This window comes from Colossoma macropomum, unplaced genomic scaffold (genome assembly GCF_904425465.1).
Source record: "Colossoma macropomum unplaced genomic scaffold, Colossoma_macropomum, whole genome shotgun sequence".
Classification (NCBI taxonomy): domain Eukaryota; kingdom Metazoa; phylum Chordata; class Actinopteri; order Characiformes; family Serrasalmidae; genus Colossoma; species Colossoma macropomum.
Genome location: NW_023495942.1, coordinates 109,414 through 126,086, shown reverse-complemented (window position 1 = coordinate 126,086; position 16,673 = coordinate 109,414). Strand labels below are relative to the sequence as shown.

At 36.1% G+C, this 16,673-nt stretch overlaps 1 protein-coding gene across 5 annotated transcripts in view; it reads left to right on the top strand.

Annotated features, from left to right (window-relative positions):
- Positions 1 to 16,673, top strand: part of scn4ab (sodium channel, voltage-gated, type IV, alpha, b) — a 66,005-nt gene that overhangs the window by 26,820 nt on the left and 22,512 nt on the right. For 3 of the 5 annotated variants that reach the window (XM_036564112.1, XM_036564114.1, XM_036564111.1), the window contains exons 1-8: positions 2,806 to 2,993; positions 8,389 to 8,713; positions 10,132 to 10,250; positions 11,419 to 11,508; positions 12,964 to 13,092; positions 14,910 to 15,001; positions 15,262 to 15,501; positions 16,153 to 16,216. In XM_036564112.1, the coding sequence (XP_036420005.1) occupies positions 2,896 to 2,993; positions 8,389 to 8,713; positions 10,132 to 10,250; positions 11,419 to 11,508; positions 12,964 to 13,092; positions 14,910 to 15,001; positions 15,262 to 15,501; positions 16,153 to 16,216 (1,157 nt within the window). In that variant the 5' untranslated portion in view covers positions 2,806 to 2,895. Of the gene's footprint in view, positions 1 to 2,805; positions 2,994 to 8,388; positions 8,714 to 10,131; positions 10,251 to 11,418; positions 11,509 to 12,963; positions 13,093 to 14,909; positions 15,002 to 15,261; positions 15,502 to 16,152; positions 16,217 to 16,673 lie in introns of those variants that run through there. The other 2 variants (XM_036564116.1, XM_036564115.1) reach the window with 2 other exon arrangements.

Here is a 16,673-nt window from a genome sequence, read left to right as displayed (position 1 = left end):
TAAATGACTTCTTTGTTGATTTTCTATGTGAAAATACGTAAAAACATCCTCTACACAGAACAAACGTTTGCACATTTTATTGCACAATTATTGTATATTTGCTAAATTTAACATATTGGACAAAAAATAAAAATAAAAATAAAACATGGCCTGTAATATATATATATATTACAATGTTAACTTGGCAAATAAATAGAAAAAAATGCCATATTTATTTTTTTTCCCTGTAGAGGACGTATTAACTCATTTTCACTTAGAAAATCAACAAAACGTGTAATTTGCCTGGGGGCGGGGAGTCTTCAAACTTTTGCATTTGACTGTGTAAATGCTTTGGCTTTAGTGATGTCACAAAAGAAAACATAAGAAACGGGCTGTCTTTGTAGTTTCATTTCCAACATGGACTGAGAAATAAATAGTACCTTTTAAAACTGTAAGCATGTTTATATAGTACAGCAAACTCATTTCAAAAGAGTGAAAAATGTGTTCCATGATAGGCCCTTACATTATATTACAATATTCTTTTCTTATGGTCATTACACCACACTTTGTGAGGAATAAATGTATAAAAATATAACAGGCAATTTAAAAAAATCCCATGCTGCGTTTAGCTGCACAGGCAAGTTTTACATCATCAATGAACCCTAAAGAAGTTTGCGCCACTCTAAGTTTGTTGCTGGCAGAAACCGGCATGTCACAAGGAGTGACTTCTGGGAAGCTGTACCCCCTCCAGTTTTTGGATTAGCTGGTCTTCTCATGTGCATTCAGAGTGAGCCATAACCTTGATAAAAGAAAGTTTGGGAGCGTAGAGAGTACCCAAAGGTCTTCCCAGAATCCCACTTAAGCAACACAAAAGAAGAAAGGACCCTATTGATACAGTCAAATTAATTTCCCAGGAGCAAACAAGAGCGGACTGGAAAAACAATTCACACAATACAACCGTAGGGAACAGAATACTGCATGCCATCATCGCCTATGTTTTTGCGGTCTATTCTAATGATAATGTGAATGTTATGATTTGTAAAAGGTAAAGTTCAATGCAGAATGTTTATTTGGGTTTTTTTACTTTGCCCAAAGAAGAAGATTTTCACGAGCCAGACACAACGATTTAAAAGGGACGGTTACACCTAACATTAAAAGACTCTCTGTAACTTCATACTTCTTCGGCCCACTATAACAGGATTTGGATGACAACTTTGTCAGTATGGCAGTGAGGCACTTACCACAGCCTGCCAGCTTTATTAGCACAGTTGCCATAGCTCCCCAGCCTGTAAAAAGCCGTAACCCTTTACTACATGCTGTTGCCATATGGCAACAAGTATTTTCGTTTACTTTCTGGCTTAAAACAATATGGAAGTTCATTTTTCAATGTGTAAAACAGTAACTGTTGTTCTGATCATATATCTTCCTGCTGCATACTCACATCATTGGATGAGGAATGGCTTCTGACAGGCTTTTAAAGTGTGTGCATATAGTTCAGTAAAATCTTCAAAAATAAAACGCAATCTATAGGATGTTATAAGATGCTGTGGTTTTATGTAACCGATAAAATATAGATGTTGCCACATACCATGTGCTGATTTTTTATCATTAGTATTATTTTCATACTTGTACTCTTAAAACATTTATGCATATAAGGCTCTTATGCAAATGCCTGTCTTTCATGCCTGGACGATCTGGTAATATGTCCTATGTGAGTGTACTGTGTGCACTGCAGAATCCATTGTCGAATGTCACTGCCATGTAAAAAAATACTAATAATTACCCAAACCCCCAATCATACCCTTAATGTTTATTATTTTGTTTTTAATCTATTTTTTATTAATTACGCCATTTTCAATAAGAAAAAGCATTAGCTTTTTCCTTGTATATTTCAAAATTTCTGCAGTAAATGGCTAAAAAGCAGTTCAATAATACCTTCAAAACTTTGTATATTTGTATATTTGTAACATTCAGATAAAAAAAAAAAATCTGCAGGAAAAACAGGTAACAAGTCCAGTATCCAAGGTGCTAGATAAAACCTGTTAATTAACAGGAAAAGTATGTTTTCTCAATAATGGTAAAAATCTGTAAAATTAGTCATTTAATTTCTTGCCTTTTGCTGTAATTCAGTTTCAGTAGTTCAACTAGTCAACTGACATACAGTATTTTATCTTAATAATAGCAGTAAAAGCCATTGTTTGTTGTGAATTTACATTTCATTTCTCTAAACTGACAACAGCAGCATTAAAAAATACGGTTTACTTACATGCATTCGACCATAAAAAAGGGTAGCAAGCCTTAAATTTTATACTATTTTAGAATTTTTTTTTTTAACAGAGGAATAGGCCTATACCTTTAGGCTGCATTAGGCTGCTTTAAAGTTTAAGTTAAACTTTAGCTAGGCTACCACATGCTACATGCACATCATTTAATACAAAATATCAACAGCACAAATGAGGACATACCAAAAGTGGCAAACAGTAAAATAGCCCACCCTCAAAAAAGTGCAGCTAGTATAAAGAACCAAGCCAACATAATATGCTTGAAAAATACTCTACAAGATCATTATAAAAAAAACTGATTATTATACCTAGATGAAAAATATTATATAAAAATACCAAGCAGTATACAATTCCACTGTTACTATTCAATTCCATTCATAGAATCAGTGGGCATATCTAATACCAACTGTCTCCTGCTGTGCACTAGAGCTGTTTCCAAAAACAATTCAGAGAACCAATAGAGCCTTTGTTTTGGAACAGTTTTGGGACTTCTTGAGGGGGTGGGTGTCTGATCTAAGTCCAAAAGAACTGGCAGACTAAAACTGTGATTCACCGAGCAGGAAGTTATTGTACTTTTCTCGTTAGTCCAGCGTATTTGAGTGTAAACAGGCAGCACATTGGGCAGACAGCAGGTATGCCCAGAGGAAAGATCACCCTACTGGAGGTGTGGCGCAGGAATCGTGCAGCACGCTTGAAGAAATCCAAAGATCTGAAACTATGGCCACATCAACTGTAAGTTTATTCTGCTTGGAACTGATTGATTGATGAGCAAATTATATACCACTAATCATTCTACAAATAAACTGAATATTAAAGAAATACTACATAAATACAAAAAATGTAATGGAACCACGGTAACATCAGTATTTTCTGGTAGATAATTTTTTTGGGATACTACTGTTGAAAATAGTCAACAATAGAAGCAATAGAAACATAGGAAATGTGTTTTAGGTTATTTTCTTTTATTTTAGAATAATGTTGAGTCAGTGCTGGCACCTCTTGAGCTTGAGCTAATTTACACAAGAACTGAGAGCGATTCAATTCAGTTTCTCCAAGATGCTGGAGAAAACTCAACACCTTATATTTCAGAGGGGGTTTATCTAAATGAACTGTAGTGACTTGGTTTGAATGTTTTCAGATGTCGGACTACAGAGACAGTGAAACATATACTTTTTAAAACATATGTTGGTCTGTCTTTCTATCTATCTATGAGTCAAATTAAATGTTTTGTTGATTTTCTATGTGAAAATAAGTTAAACACATCCTCTACAGAAAACACACCTCTGCACATTTTAATGCACAATTACTGTTTATTTGCTAAATTTAACATATTGGGCAAAAAATTACCATAAAATGTGGTCTGTGTGAAAGTTATTGCAAATTTTATGTTTTAGTTTTTCCCAATATGCTGAACTCAAGAAATACATAGAAACTGTGCATTAATATTTGCAGAAAAAAATGATTATTTAAGTTTGCTCCCAGTTAATGATGTGGTGACTTATTTTTATTAAGAAAATCAACAAAACATGTAAATTGACCAGGGATGCTTAAGCTTTTGCAAACGACTGTATCTATCTTTTTATCTGTCTGTTCTTCAGTCTTTACACCTAAATTAACATTTACATTTAACATTTCTCACATTGTCATAAAAATTAATATAGATCAATGTATTAAAACACAGACTAAATAATGCAATATAATTATTTTTATAATTATATTGCATATAATTTTTCTATGATTATTACATTTTTCAATGATTATGTCTTCCAGTTATAATAAAATATTTTATGTATGATGCAAATGCAAGACATAAAATACTGGAAATGTGTTGCAATTCAAAAAAAATACCCAAACCTCTTTCAATAGAGTTAGAATTGCAGGCTTTTAGACCTTCTCAAATTTCTTTAAACACTATAAAAACTGACATGCGAATTTGACGTGTGTTTCACTAAAGAACGATAAACTGACAAGCAGGCGTGAGCTATATCACAGTATTTTTACCATTATCGTGATAAATTACATCCCAGTATTTTTTTTATACTGTGAGTATCGTCAGTTCCTTCAGAACTTTGAACACCTTTGTGTATCATAAAAAGACAGACAGATCAACTGACCAATCCATGCTCTGCCCACAAATGCATTTGTCATAGCAAATTCCACTCAACTTAATGAGACACTGTAGTGAACTCTTGTCCAAATATTTTATATTAATTTTGGTATTACTGTTAGGACAGATTTTGTGTAGTTTTTGTAGTGTAGTAATATAGTGTAGTAATGTAGTGTCCAACCTGGCTTGTTTCAATTAGCTACAACATTGTAGTCCAGCTCAGTAGTGTAGCATTTTAAACTCAACGTGTAGAGTGTAGCGACTCTAAACTCCAATCTAAATGTATTCTTTAAATAGGATTTTTGCCAGTGTTCTGTGAAGCTTATCCAATCCCCTAGTAGTCACAACATAAGAACACATTTGTGAATTATACAGAGCTTGTAAACAACAACTAGGGAATTCAGTGTGTTTTAAAGCCTTTTATAAATGTGCCACTACTGTATTGCTCGTGTATTTTGTCCATTTTTTAATGCTTTACAAGCATCAGTAAAATGAATTGACACCAATGAGGGCTGAACAACATTGATAAAAATTCAATATCATGATCTTTTCTGATTGTATCACAGTATCGAATGATACTGTAGTTATCATTAATAAAGTTAATAAGTAAGCATGAATAAAGTTAATGAGCCCATGCTTCCTGAATGTTGCTACTCTATGCTAAATAAATGTCTTACAAACCTGCGAAAACCTAAATTGGTGGGACTGTTCTTTGTTGTTTTCTTCTCTTAAAATGACACCAAAGGAAACCTTAAACATATTATTGCATATGTTTATAAACCGCTTAAATGCCCAGGGCCCACCAGCAGGCCCAAATTTTTACTTGTTTTTACAGTTTTATTACAAAATTCTTATTATAACAAAAAAGGTTTATTAAAAAATGTATTACAAAAGAATAGCCCAGCTAGTTTGCACTGAAGTCCCTGTAGTTGCTGAATAATAAGCCTTGGTATGTAATAAACCTGGAACTTTAAGGGGTTAAACAAAACAATCTGAAGTAGCCACTAAAGGACAAATACTGTAGTTAACTGTCAGGTCCTGGATACCATGCGTAAAGTAAAAAAAATAAATAAAAACAAACCATTTGGCAACAGGAACATAGCAATTTTATGCACATATCATGGACATAATTTTCACTTTATGAAAACTGAAATGCAGTACCACAGTATGTCAATGTCACAATATAATGGTAAACACAATATATCATCTAGCCCTAATACATTTTATATTGGTAGTGTCAAGTCAAGGCTGTAAGCGAGGCCTTGCTAGTCTAGTATAGCAGGTCTCATTTTCAATGCTCACATTCCAAACAGTTACATTAAAACTCATATTTCATTCATTCGTTACAGCTGTATAATTGGCTTTATTAATGACATTGCTATTAAAATTACTTACTAAACTAATAAAAGGATAGCAAAAAAACAAATGAAGGAAAATAAGTAAATTGGACTGTGAGTGGAAAATGAGCGATAAACAGCTGCATTTCTTCTAAAACTCTGCATAAACCCTTAAAATCCTAGGCTTAATACATATTAAAGCTTACTATTCAGTCACTACAGAGACTCCAATGCAAACTGTTTGTAATAGTGTGTGATAAAGTGTGGGGTTCACCTCTTAAACACTGAGTAAAAAGCCAGTGGGCCATCAGCTTTGCCATTAGCGGGCCATCAATGGCCTGCTATCCTCTTGCTGTCTAGGGGGATGCATTTCTTATATGTGAAGGAAGCCACAAACAAGGACAGCCTTCAGTGACGTAGGTTAACAGCCGAGCCTAACAACTACTGTGTACCATGAAAAAGCCTTCAAACAATGTGATTTTCGCCCTATTGCCCACTGTCATTAGAAAGTATGCGGACTGGAGAGAAGCTGTGCATTACCGTCACTTATGTAACCTTTTTGTTATTTGTAAACCCTCTTCTCACTCACCTAAGCACAGACACTGAGGGCCTGCCTGACTTCATAATCATCTCCACCTGCCTGTCTACCTTCGTCAGTCAGTGTCTCTCTCCTGTTCAAATTACAGATTAAATGAGCACTTCACATTCACTCGTGAGCTGTTCATTAAAACCACACGTTGGTGACAAGCCTCACCTCAAAATTTTATATAAGAGAGGTCTGCCCCCTCGGTTTACAAGCTATCCTCGGCGTAATAACAATGATAATCCGGTCACTGATTGTAAAACGAACGGGAAAATTCATAACGCTCAACATGGCGTCTGTTTATGAGGAAAGTCCCGCCCTTCAATAAAAAGAGCCAATCAGCGTGCTGCTAAAGCCCCAAGCGGAAAAAAGCCCGGGAAAAGTTGTTGTGACGATATGCGCATGCCCAGTGGCCAGAAAAAACGGTGTAACGCGTTTTGTGCGTTATTTTAGAATTATTTGAGCCAAACGCCACAAACTATTTATGTTCTCTTCAGATTTTACAGATGAATTCAAATCTCTTTCTGAAACGTAAGTATGGCTTTCAGTTACATATTTATAGGCCCCCCTCCATTCAAAGACATATGCTGTGTCTGAAATGGTCCCCTAATCACTACATCCGAGAATCTAGATCACTATATAGGACAATTTTATAGGAACAGAATTGGTGATGGTAGTAAATGATTTCAGACACTACTTAATACGTCTGCTCATTACTGTGCGACAGCAGATTCCTTCACATAAACACTATAAATACACCACCACTCAACTATAACCAATGAGTCTGACTGTACACATCAGAAGAGCTTACTTACATCTGTAACAGGTCTAAAGAGAGGACTGTGTAGACACTGGGCTCCGTAATCCTACTCAGAGAAGTTGCATGTGAATCTGCAAACAACGCAGTGCTTGATGGGTATCATCTATCCACTAGGGTACATAGGTTGTACACTACTTATTGCAGTGGATTATGGGATTGTTTGAGTGCACTGAATCTTTTGCACTATGTTTTCGGACACCACTACAAAATGCCGGAACCCCATAATAGTGCACTATGCAGAGAATAGGGCACAGTTTTGGTCCTTGGTTATATTACCGCTCAAAAGGATTGCCAAGATGGGCGCCGAGTGGACAGACTTTGGTACTGACTAGCTTGATAGCCTAATTAATTTAATTCGTATTAATATTGGCTCAAATACTCACATTTACGTAGAGTCGTATATAGAATCAAGCAGATCTTTCTTCTGAATATTGAAAATGTGAAAATATGAACTTGAAGTTCTCTCATGCTACAAAGTTAGCAATCTAGTGAACTCAAATAGCTAAGTTTATAAATGTCAATGAAAGCATCCACATATCATGATATTTTACATGCTTGTGTATTTAGTGATTGTCAGTGACTTTATCCTTACCTGGCAGACTAAATAAATAAATTGTAAACATAATGTACTGATATTTGGAGGCCCCTTCAACTTCACAGTCATATTTTGTAGGCAAGGCTGAAAAACAATCAATACTTAATTAAATTTGATCAGGAAAAAAGCATGATGGTAAATATATATCAATAATAGCAAACTATACACAGGGAAAATAGAAGCTTAAACAATCAAATTGTCTATGTAAATAAAATTAAAACAAATGAATAAATGCATGCAAGTACATTATAATGAGCATTTAAATGGTGAGTGCATTTTTTGATTTTCTTTATTTTTTTTGAAAATCATCATGAATGTCTTCAAAAAGTAATCGTATGCTAACATTATTGACATAAATGACATCAAGGGGCCGGTGGCTCTGGGACCCTAAGCAACTGCTTATAACACTTGTAGAAAGAAACTGGTCAGCTGACTTCTGCACTAAAATAGTGCCCTGTAAGTTCAATAGTAAGACATAGCTTTTGCATGTTTGCTGGAAGGGTGGGATTCATGATGGCCAATGATTTGTCAGCTTGAACATGTAACATCCCATGTACTGGCTCACCACCTTCACTCTTCTTTCCCCTTTTTTCCCTGTCCTTCTTTCTTCTCATCTCCCCATCCCTTCTTCTCTTCTTCTGTTTTCTCACTTTTACTCACTTCTTCTCCTCTGCTCTCCCTGCAGGGCACAGCTGAGAGACCCCGAGGTGGTGGCATCCCTCGCCCAGCAGAATGCCAAGATGGCCAGACTGCTCCCCCACACAGACACCGATGCGTTCCGCCGCTTCACGCCGGAGTCACTGGTGGAAATCGAGCGGCGCATGGCAGAGGAAGCTGCCGAGCAGGAACGTAGGAAGGCCTTGAATATCGAGATCCCCGAGGAGGACCTGCCAAAACCCTCCATTGACCTGGAGGCTGGCAAGGCTCTGCCATTCATCTATGGAGACCCCCCACCAGAGCTCCTCAACATACCTCTGGAGGAGTTGGATCCCTATTACAAAGCAAAGAAAGTCAGTCCTGTGACCTCTTCATACACCACATTCTTACAAACCATGTTACGGAAAGTTGATAATTATCAGCCAGGAAACATTTCCTTTTGACTTTTGAAATTCTAAAGCAATGACTGAGCCCAAAATCAACTTTACCCAGTTTTCCCCTTAGAACAAATGTAGTTGATCAGCCCTGAACAGCTCTGGATGTGAGTTGACAGCGTTGATTAGTACTTCCTCCAATTTGTCTTTGACATGACTTACTAAAGCCTCACCATAGTCGGTCTTCTATAGACGACTGGAGTTGTGTTTTATTCTGTAGCCCACATCATGCACATACATGGAAAATGGAATTCCGGCTTTAAGCTGGTTTTGCCTGTGAGAAAAATGAATGGCATTTTCAGAAATCACCACTGTCATGCTCAGTGCTAACCAAAGAATGTTCCAAACTCAATACATTTTGTCCTACAAGCATTTTCCTACTCAAATGCCACTGGATGCTCTAATTATGTGGTCATTTGGCAGTTGAAATGAAAAATGCTCCAAGGAAGCTAACTACACATGCACATTGAAGGGATGAAATAGTCTACTATTACATTTCAGCACTGTTATATACCAACATCAGCTACTCAAACTGTAGGTTATTACTGCTCAACTTACCCACCACATTTAACAAAGCTTGCTGATTTACTTGGGGTATTGTGAGGTTGCCAGTCTTATGATGTTAATTCAACGTGCAGCAGTGTTGCAAATCTCTTGCATATAGCAATATTCACATTTCGACATCTTAATGATCTGAAAAAAAATGTATGTATAGCAAAACATATCAGCTTTGGAACGTTTATGTTTACCACAGGACATGACAACAGCAAAAAATGCCATCAATTTCTGCAATAGAGAAGTCTGCTTATAGCTGGAGTTCCACCAACTGCAGAGTGATGACAGTTGGGCACCAACTGCAAAGTGATGACACCATTTTCAGGAGATGCATTTCTGACAGATAAAACGTTATTGTGCATGCAGCATGAATGGTATGTCACAGCGAAAAACAGTCCATTTTTTGTCTATTTTTATACAAATCAGCATGTATTACAGTGTCAGAAACCACAGAGGCTATTTGAGATTAATTAACAATGTAATTTAAGGCAAGTGTGTGCAGATTTAGCTTGCACAATGCTAACCTGGTAACTATAAACTTCCATTACTATTTAGCTACATTAGCCTTGTAGCTCCAGTGCAAAACAAAAGAAGCAAGCATGTCTTGGCTGATCGACTGCATTTGGGTTAAAGGGAAAATTGTGTACACTTGACTTTAGGCCAAACTATCAGCTTTAAGTTAAGCAGCTACATACAATGTGCTTATTGCACTACGAGAGATGTTGCTGTATGTGGTTTAATCATTGTATCTTTTGTTTAGCCTTAGTTGATTTGTTTTGCAGACTTTCATCGTGATCAGCAAAGGGAATACAATCAATAGATTCAACGCTGAGCCTGCCTGTTACATTCTAACTCCATTTAGTCCTATCCGCAGAGGAGCCATCAGAATACTCATACATTCATATCCTTTGAATATGTGGAGGAAATTTGCATGTTGTCAGTGTCATACCAAACATTGCATGCCTGAAATGGTAACTTCATAGGAGAAGGAAACATTTTCTTAATTTTAATGTATGTTAATGTACCCAATTTTTTTTCCAAGTACTTGTGGCCAGCCTCTATTGGTTTATTGATCATGAAATGGTTATATATTATAAAGGGAAGCTGTTTTCAAATAGTTTAAAAAAATGGGATTGTGAGGTTTTGATATGACCACGATAATGTACTTTAAAATGTCAAGTAAAACTCTAGTATGTCTATAAAGGTATCAGTAGATATTTTGTGCTGCATTTCAAACATATAGCATAAGAAACTAAAACCCCTAAGCCCCACTTAATTTACTGAAAACCCAATTTAATCATTTTAAATTAAACCTGTTGGCTAGGTCCCCACATCAACCAAGGATTGCTGTAACCAAATCCCATTTTGCCAGACGATAAAATGTGAAGAGTTGCAGAATTTAATGCAATATTTTTTTCTAAAGACATTTATTCTATTTGTTCTATACATTTTTGTTCCTTTATTTACACAAGCTCTGCTAATTACATAAACATGCATTATATGTCCAAACATCTCCAGAGACCTCTTCTAATCAGTGAATTTGGCAACTTTAAGGTGCACCCACTGCTGACACAGGCGTACAAGGGTGCACATGTAGCTTATATATTCTCCATAGAAAAGCACTGCCAATAGAATGGAGGCTCTGGAGCAACCACACATGAGGTCCTCATGTCCAAGGCCACACATCAAGCCCCCCAGCATTGGGCTGTGATGCAATGTTGCAACATCTAGTGCAAAGCTTCCCAGAAAAGAAGAGGCTGTTACTGCAGCAAAGAGGGACAAATTCCCTATTAATACCCTTGATTTCAGAAGAAACATTGGATGAGTTTCTACAGACGTATGGACATAAAGTGTAAGTCCTGGACATTATGCACTGTAGGTCATGACATTGCATCTAGACATATTGCATAATGATGCCAGCAGCAGGAATAACTTAATTTGAACAGTGAAAGTTGCCATAAAATATCTCACTATGGTCTGACAGTATCCAGAACATCCATCACAGCAGTCATTACTGTGACTCTTGGCCACTAAGAAATCATACAAACATCTCCTTAACTGCTCAGTAAATTGTTCAGCATGTTCATCATGGTAACAATCCTGTCCAACTGTGTGTTTATGACGATGAGTAACCCTCCAGAATGGAGCAAAATTATGGAGTAAGTACCAACAGCAACAATAGCATTGTATTAGTAATATGAATACATTTTACATAACCGTTGTCATACTTCAAAAATCACATTACTCTCAAAATGAATTCACACAGTAACACAAAGAAATCAAAAATGGACCACAGGAACATATTAAAAATGAAGAGAAGAATAACTATATGCAAGACAAAACTGCTGCTTCATGATCAGAATTTGTAATACAGGGTTTAATACAAAAAACACCGGCTTAAACAGAAATTTGGTATATATGCCTATAGGTGTGTGCATATAAACCTATATTCATGTGCTTACATACACAGTCAGAGATTTACATTTATTTATACAGATACAAACCACTACTTTTTAAAAGTTTGGAATATTAATAATTGCTGTTATTCAATAATAACTTACACAATGTGTATTGAACTAGTATAAGCTAGACACCAGAAGGTATTTCACAATGTTTTATTTAACATTGTCATTTGTTTGGGAACATTAAAAGTTAATAAATGATAAATAATATATTGTAATTATCGGGAGGTTTGATCACCACATTTCAAATATGAATCATTCTAGATGTTACTTTTAGTATAACCTTATTCTCAAAGTTTTCTTTCTCAGTCATTTTAGAATCATCTACGGCTCTGTTCTTCATTCTGGACACATCTAACATTTTGTAAAAATGTACAGCTTCCTACTAATTTGTTCTATATTATTCATATTCAGTCACTTATTTAATTATCTGCAACAAAATATGCTTTATTGAAAACAGTGATTTCAAATTTTTAAATGGTAGAACGCTTATAAATCTAAATACAGGATTGTTGTACATTTGATTCATTCTTTTTACTGTACTTGCTTTTACAATCCTGTGCAAAAATCAGAGACTACCTTTTATGTATTTGATTTCCAGTCAAAATAAATCACACATAAGCCTCAACAAATAAATATAATATTATTTTCAGTCTTCTTATTATTTTTGTGTCCACCTTTTGGTTTCATTACAGCTTCCATTCTTTTTGGGAGACTAATTTTCAGTTTTTCAAAGAAATCTGTGGTTTTTCAAGGAAATCTGTATTTCTCCACACCAAGTTCAGTCTTAGAATTTGGCTGAATTTCTGTTTCTCCAGTTTTGGAAACTCCTGTTAATTTATTTTCCTTCCGCTTTCCCTTCTTTAGGCAAGTGGCTTATTTTATATCTAGTTTTGACTGTAAATTGAGTGGTCTCTCACTTTTGCTCAGCACTGTATGTGTATTTTATCTCTGTTGTAAAAGCCTGATCACCGACAAAGGCTCTAAATTAACTTTGGCTAGAGGATCTATTACATCACGTAACAGTGTTTATCTGAGTTAGATAGCCCAGTAGAATGAAGAGAGGGCAGCACAGCACATGACTGACCTTTATTGTATTACTAACCACTACTGCGTATCCTCTTATAGTCTGTACACTCTCTTGTGTCACAGGTACGTTTTTACAGGTATCTACACTTTTGAGGCTCTAGTTAAAGTCTTGTCCAGAGGGTTCTGTATTGGAGATTTCACATTCCTTCGAGATCCATGGAACTGGCTAGATTTCATGGTGATCAGCATGGCGTAAGTGTGAGACTTGATGGATGGGTAAAGTTCAGCACACAGAACACATCAGCCATTTGATATTCATTACATAATTCCACAGTCGGGAACAACAGCGCCTCTGTTGGCAAAAATCGGCATGTCAGTAAGTGTTCAAAATTTGGTTAATTCATTGTAAGCTGGATACTCAAATCAACCAAACTGGCCACAGTGTTCAAAATCACTCCATAACCCCCTATATGAGGTTTCCCCCTAGCTTGCATTTAATAATAGAGTCTAGAGATACAGTATAAAAAACGTTTGTCCACTTCTAAAGAGGGGTCAATTACCAGCTCTATTTTTAGCTGTACATCTCAACCTCACACTCTGGCCCTCCTTGTCAGAGGAGCTACTGTAGTGGCAAAGGTATAGCCATAAAGATTCAAGATTTAGTTTTATTGTCATATGCAGAGTAAAACAGGTGGTTACACTGTGCAATGAAATTATTTCTTTGGTAGTACGCAAGTCTCCATACAAACATACATACATACATACACACATATAAATCTATATATACACACACACACACACACACACACAATATATATATATATATATATATATATATATTTAAAATTACTTATGTGGGACTGTGCACACTTACATGTGCAGTAATGTGCAAAGAGCAGAGAGCAATGGTCATAAAGTGCACCGTGCATTATTGCAAATGACAATGGAATTTCAGAATAATAAATATATGTATGTGTGTACAGTTCAGTAGGGTGTAATAAATACTGTGTGTGTGTGTGTGTGTGTTAACCAGAGTTCAACCAGAGTGATGGGAAGGGGCAGTGTGTGAAAGAGTTATTCACAAGCTTGATGGCCTGTGGATAGAAACCCCAGATAAATGAACACGCACAAGGCACACAGCATTAAACTTCTCCTATATTGGAATCCCACACATTGTTCCATTAATTCACCATCAACAGTGTACTGTGGAAATTACATAAAGCCTCTTTCATATAAATTTCCAGCTTTAATTCTAATGAATGCCCAGATATCTGCAGTGAACAAATAAGGCTCAGTCTTTTTCTGATCTTACACTACATATTTTAAAGTTCCGCAATGAGTAATATGGATGTAGTTTACTAATAGCAGCATGCGTTAAATCTAGTCTTGGACTGAATTTCAGTGGCAGTGGGGATTACCCCTTGAAATATTGGTTTAGGCTTAAGCTGAGTCTGGGAAACTGGACTTGTGTGGTTAATATAGCAAAAACCTGTTGAACTCCTTTGTGCTGTACTTGACATAAAATTCTATATGTCTTCAGAGGTCATGGTCAGGAAGACAAATTGAGCCCAATCAAACACAGACTCAATGAGCCAGTTTCAAAGACACATGGATTAAGCCTTGTCTTGGACAAAACTACAGAGCCAATGGTGAATCACAACTTTTTAGTCAAGGCTTAGGGTTATAGGGGTTATTAGGGTTAGAGTGTACTCTTAAACATACAGAGTTGTCTCATATTTAAGATTTGGAGTGTATCCTTTTCATAACATCAACTGAAAAAAGTATACACAAAGGTGATCCCATGATTGGGGTGCCATTTGTGTCCCACTGATTTACAAACAGAAAGGAAGAAAAGCTAAAATACATTTTAAACACAGGTCACATCCTTCACAACAACTTGTGTGTATGTTTCAGACAAATAACTTGTCTGAAAAACTGTATCCATCACACTTAGAAACAGTAGTTTTGCCTGACCCAGTAACCACACCTTGAACTATAATCATTCGTTGAATAAATAAATGTATTTTTAATTTTTTTTCCCACTGACTTTGGCTGTTTGGTGTCCACAGGTACATTACAGAGTTTGTTGATCTGGGAAACGTGTCAGCTTTGAGGACCTTCCGTGTTCTCCGAGCCCTGAAAACAATTACTGTGATTCCTGGTGGGTATTAAACTAGAGCAAACACCTTTTGATGATACACAACCAAACAAACTAACTGTTTTGATGAAATGCTGAGTTGGTTTAAAAATTGAAGTGCAGATATACAATTGATAAAATGGCCAAAGACTGCACAAAGTACCTAATAAACTGCCAACTGTGTAAAACATTTATATTGATTGTTTGTGCTCTCAAACTCATGTCAGTATTGGGATGAGTCAAACTACCAAGTGTAGTATCATGAGAAATCCCCTGTCCTTCAGGTCTGAAAACCATTGTCGGTGCACTTATCCAGTCTGTGAAGAAGCTGGGAGATGTCATGATCCTGACCGTCTTCTGTCTCAGTGTCTTTGCCCTCATTGGCCTGCAGCTGTTCATGGGAAATCTGCGCCACAAATGTGTCAAGGATCCTTTTCGAGGCCTTGAAACAAGCTTCAACACAACGGACAACACAACGTATACAAATAGCACTTTTGACTGGGAGGAATACCTCAATAATCAAGGTAACTAATGAACGAGTAGGCAAATCAGTTGTAGGTCAAGTGCACAGATCAAATGTTAAGGCTGTGCAATGTATCATTTGTAATTGTTATCATGATATCTCAGAAGCCTAAAATAGGCAGATTGGGTTTTTAGTACATGACCAATCAGATTTTCACTATTTCTGTAGGTGTTTTGATGAATCTTGGTATTGATGTAATCCTACAAAAGTAAATTATTTTGGTCAAAATAATGCAGGGCAGTATTTTACCAATGCGTTTTTAATATCTGTTGGAACAAAGCTTTTTTTTAACAGAATTTGAAAATGCCGGGTACTTTTTACAATTTGTTAAAATTTCATGATGAATGATTCAATAGAAAGGCTCCAAAATTACCTCCATTTAAAGTAAAGAAAGTGTTTACTTTTCCTGTAAAGTTACCATTCTTGAGATAAAAGGATTTGTCTACAATGTATTTTGCAATATAACGAAATGTGGTAATACGTATATTTGGTATCTATTGACCCTGGATAGGAGTCAGCTTTAGATCAAGGCAAGTCTCAAGCTAAATTACACAATCAGTTGTGAATTTCCACTGGAAATACTTTTTACACATAGTCACTGGAAAATATATACAAAAAGTAAACTTGCTGTCTGATTTTCTTTGTTGTGCAGAGAACTACTACTTTCTCCCAGATAGTACAGATGCACTTCTCTGTGGAAACAGCTCTGATGCTGGGTATGTTTATCACTCTTTATTTTCATCTGATAGTTTGATAATTTCCCCTATTCAAGCTCTTGAAAGTTTGGACAAGCATTACAAGGCCAGCCATGCACTAAACAATTTCTAGCAAAGATTTCCCCTTGATTTGGCCCTTAAGAAAAATGCTCACAATCGGAAGCTAATTTTCAGATCAGAGGCAACTGATAGCATGGATAAAGTTCTACTCAGAAAAGTGGTAATGTAGGTAATGTAGGTCAATCTTTAGCCCTCTGATCTAGACCTGGAATGACTGTGAGCCTTCTGATTATATGCTTGAAATTTTCAAACGTGAGAAATTGTAATTGTATGTAATTTCTTTGTCAAAATGCTTAAATTTGTGTTCATTTTTAATATTCTGAATGTCTGTGAAAAGTCACTTTGTTACTACAACCTGCCAAGTTTCAATTAGCTACGACAACGAAGTCCAGCTCGT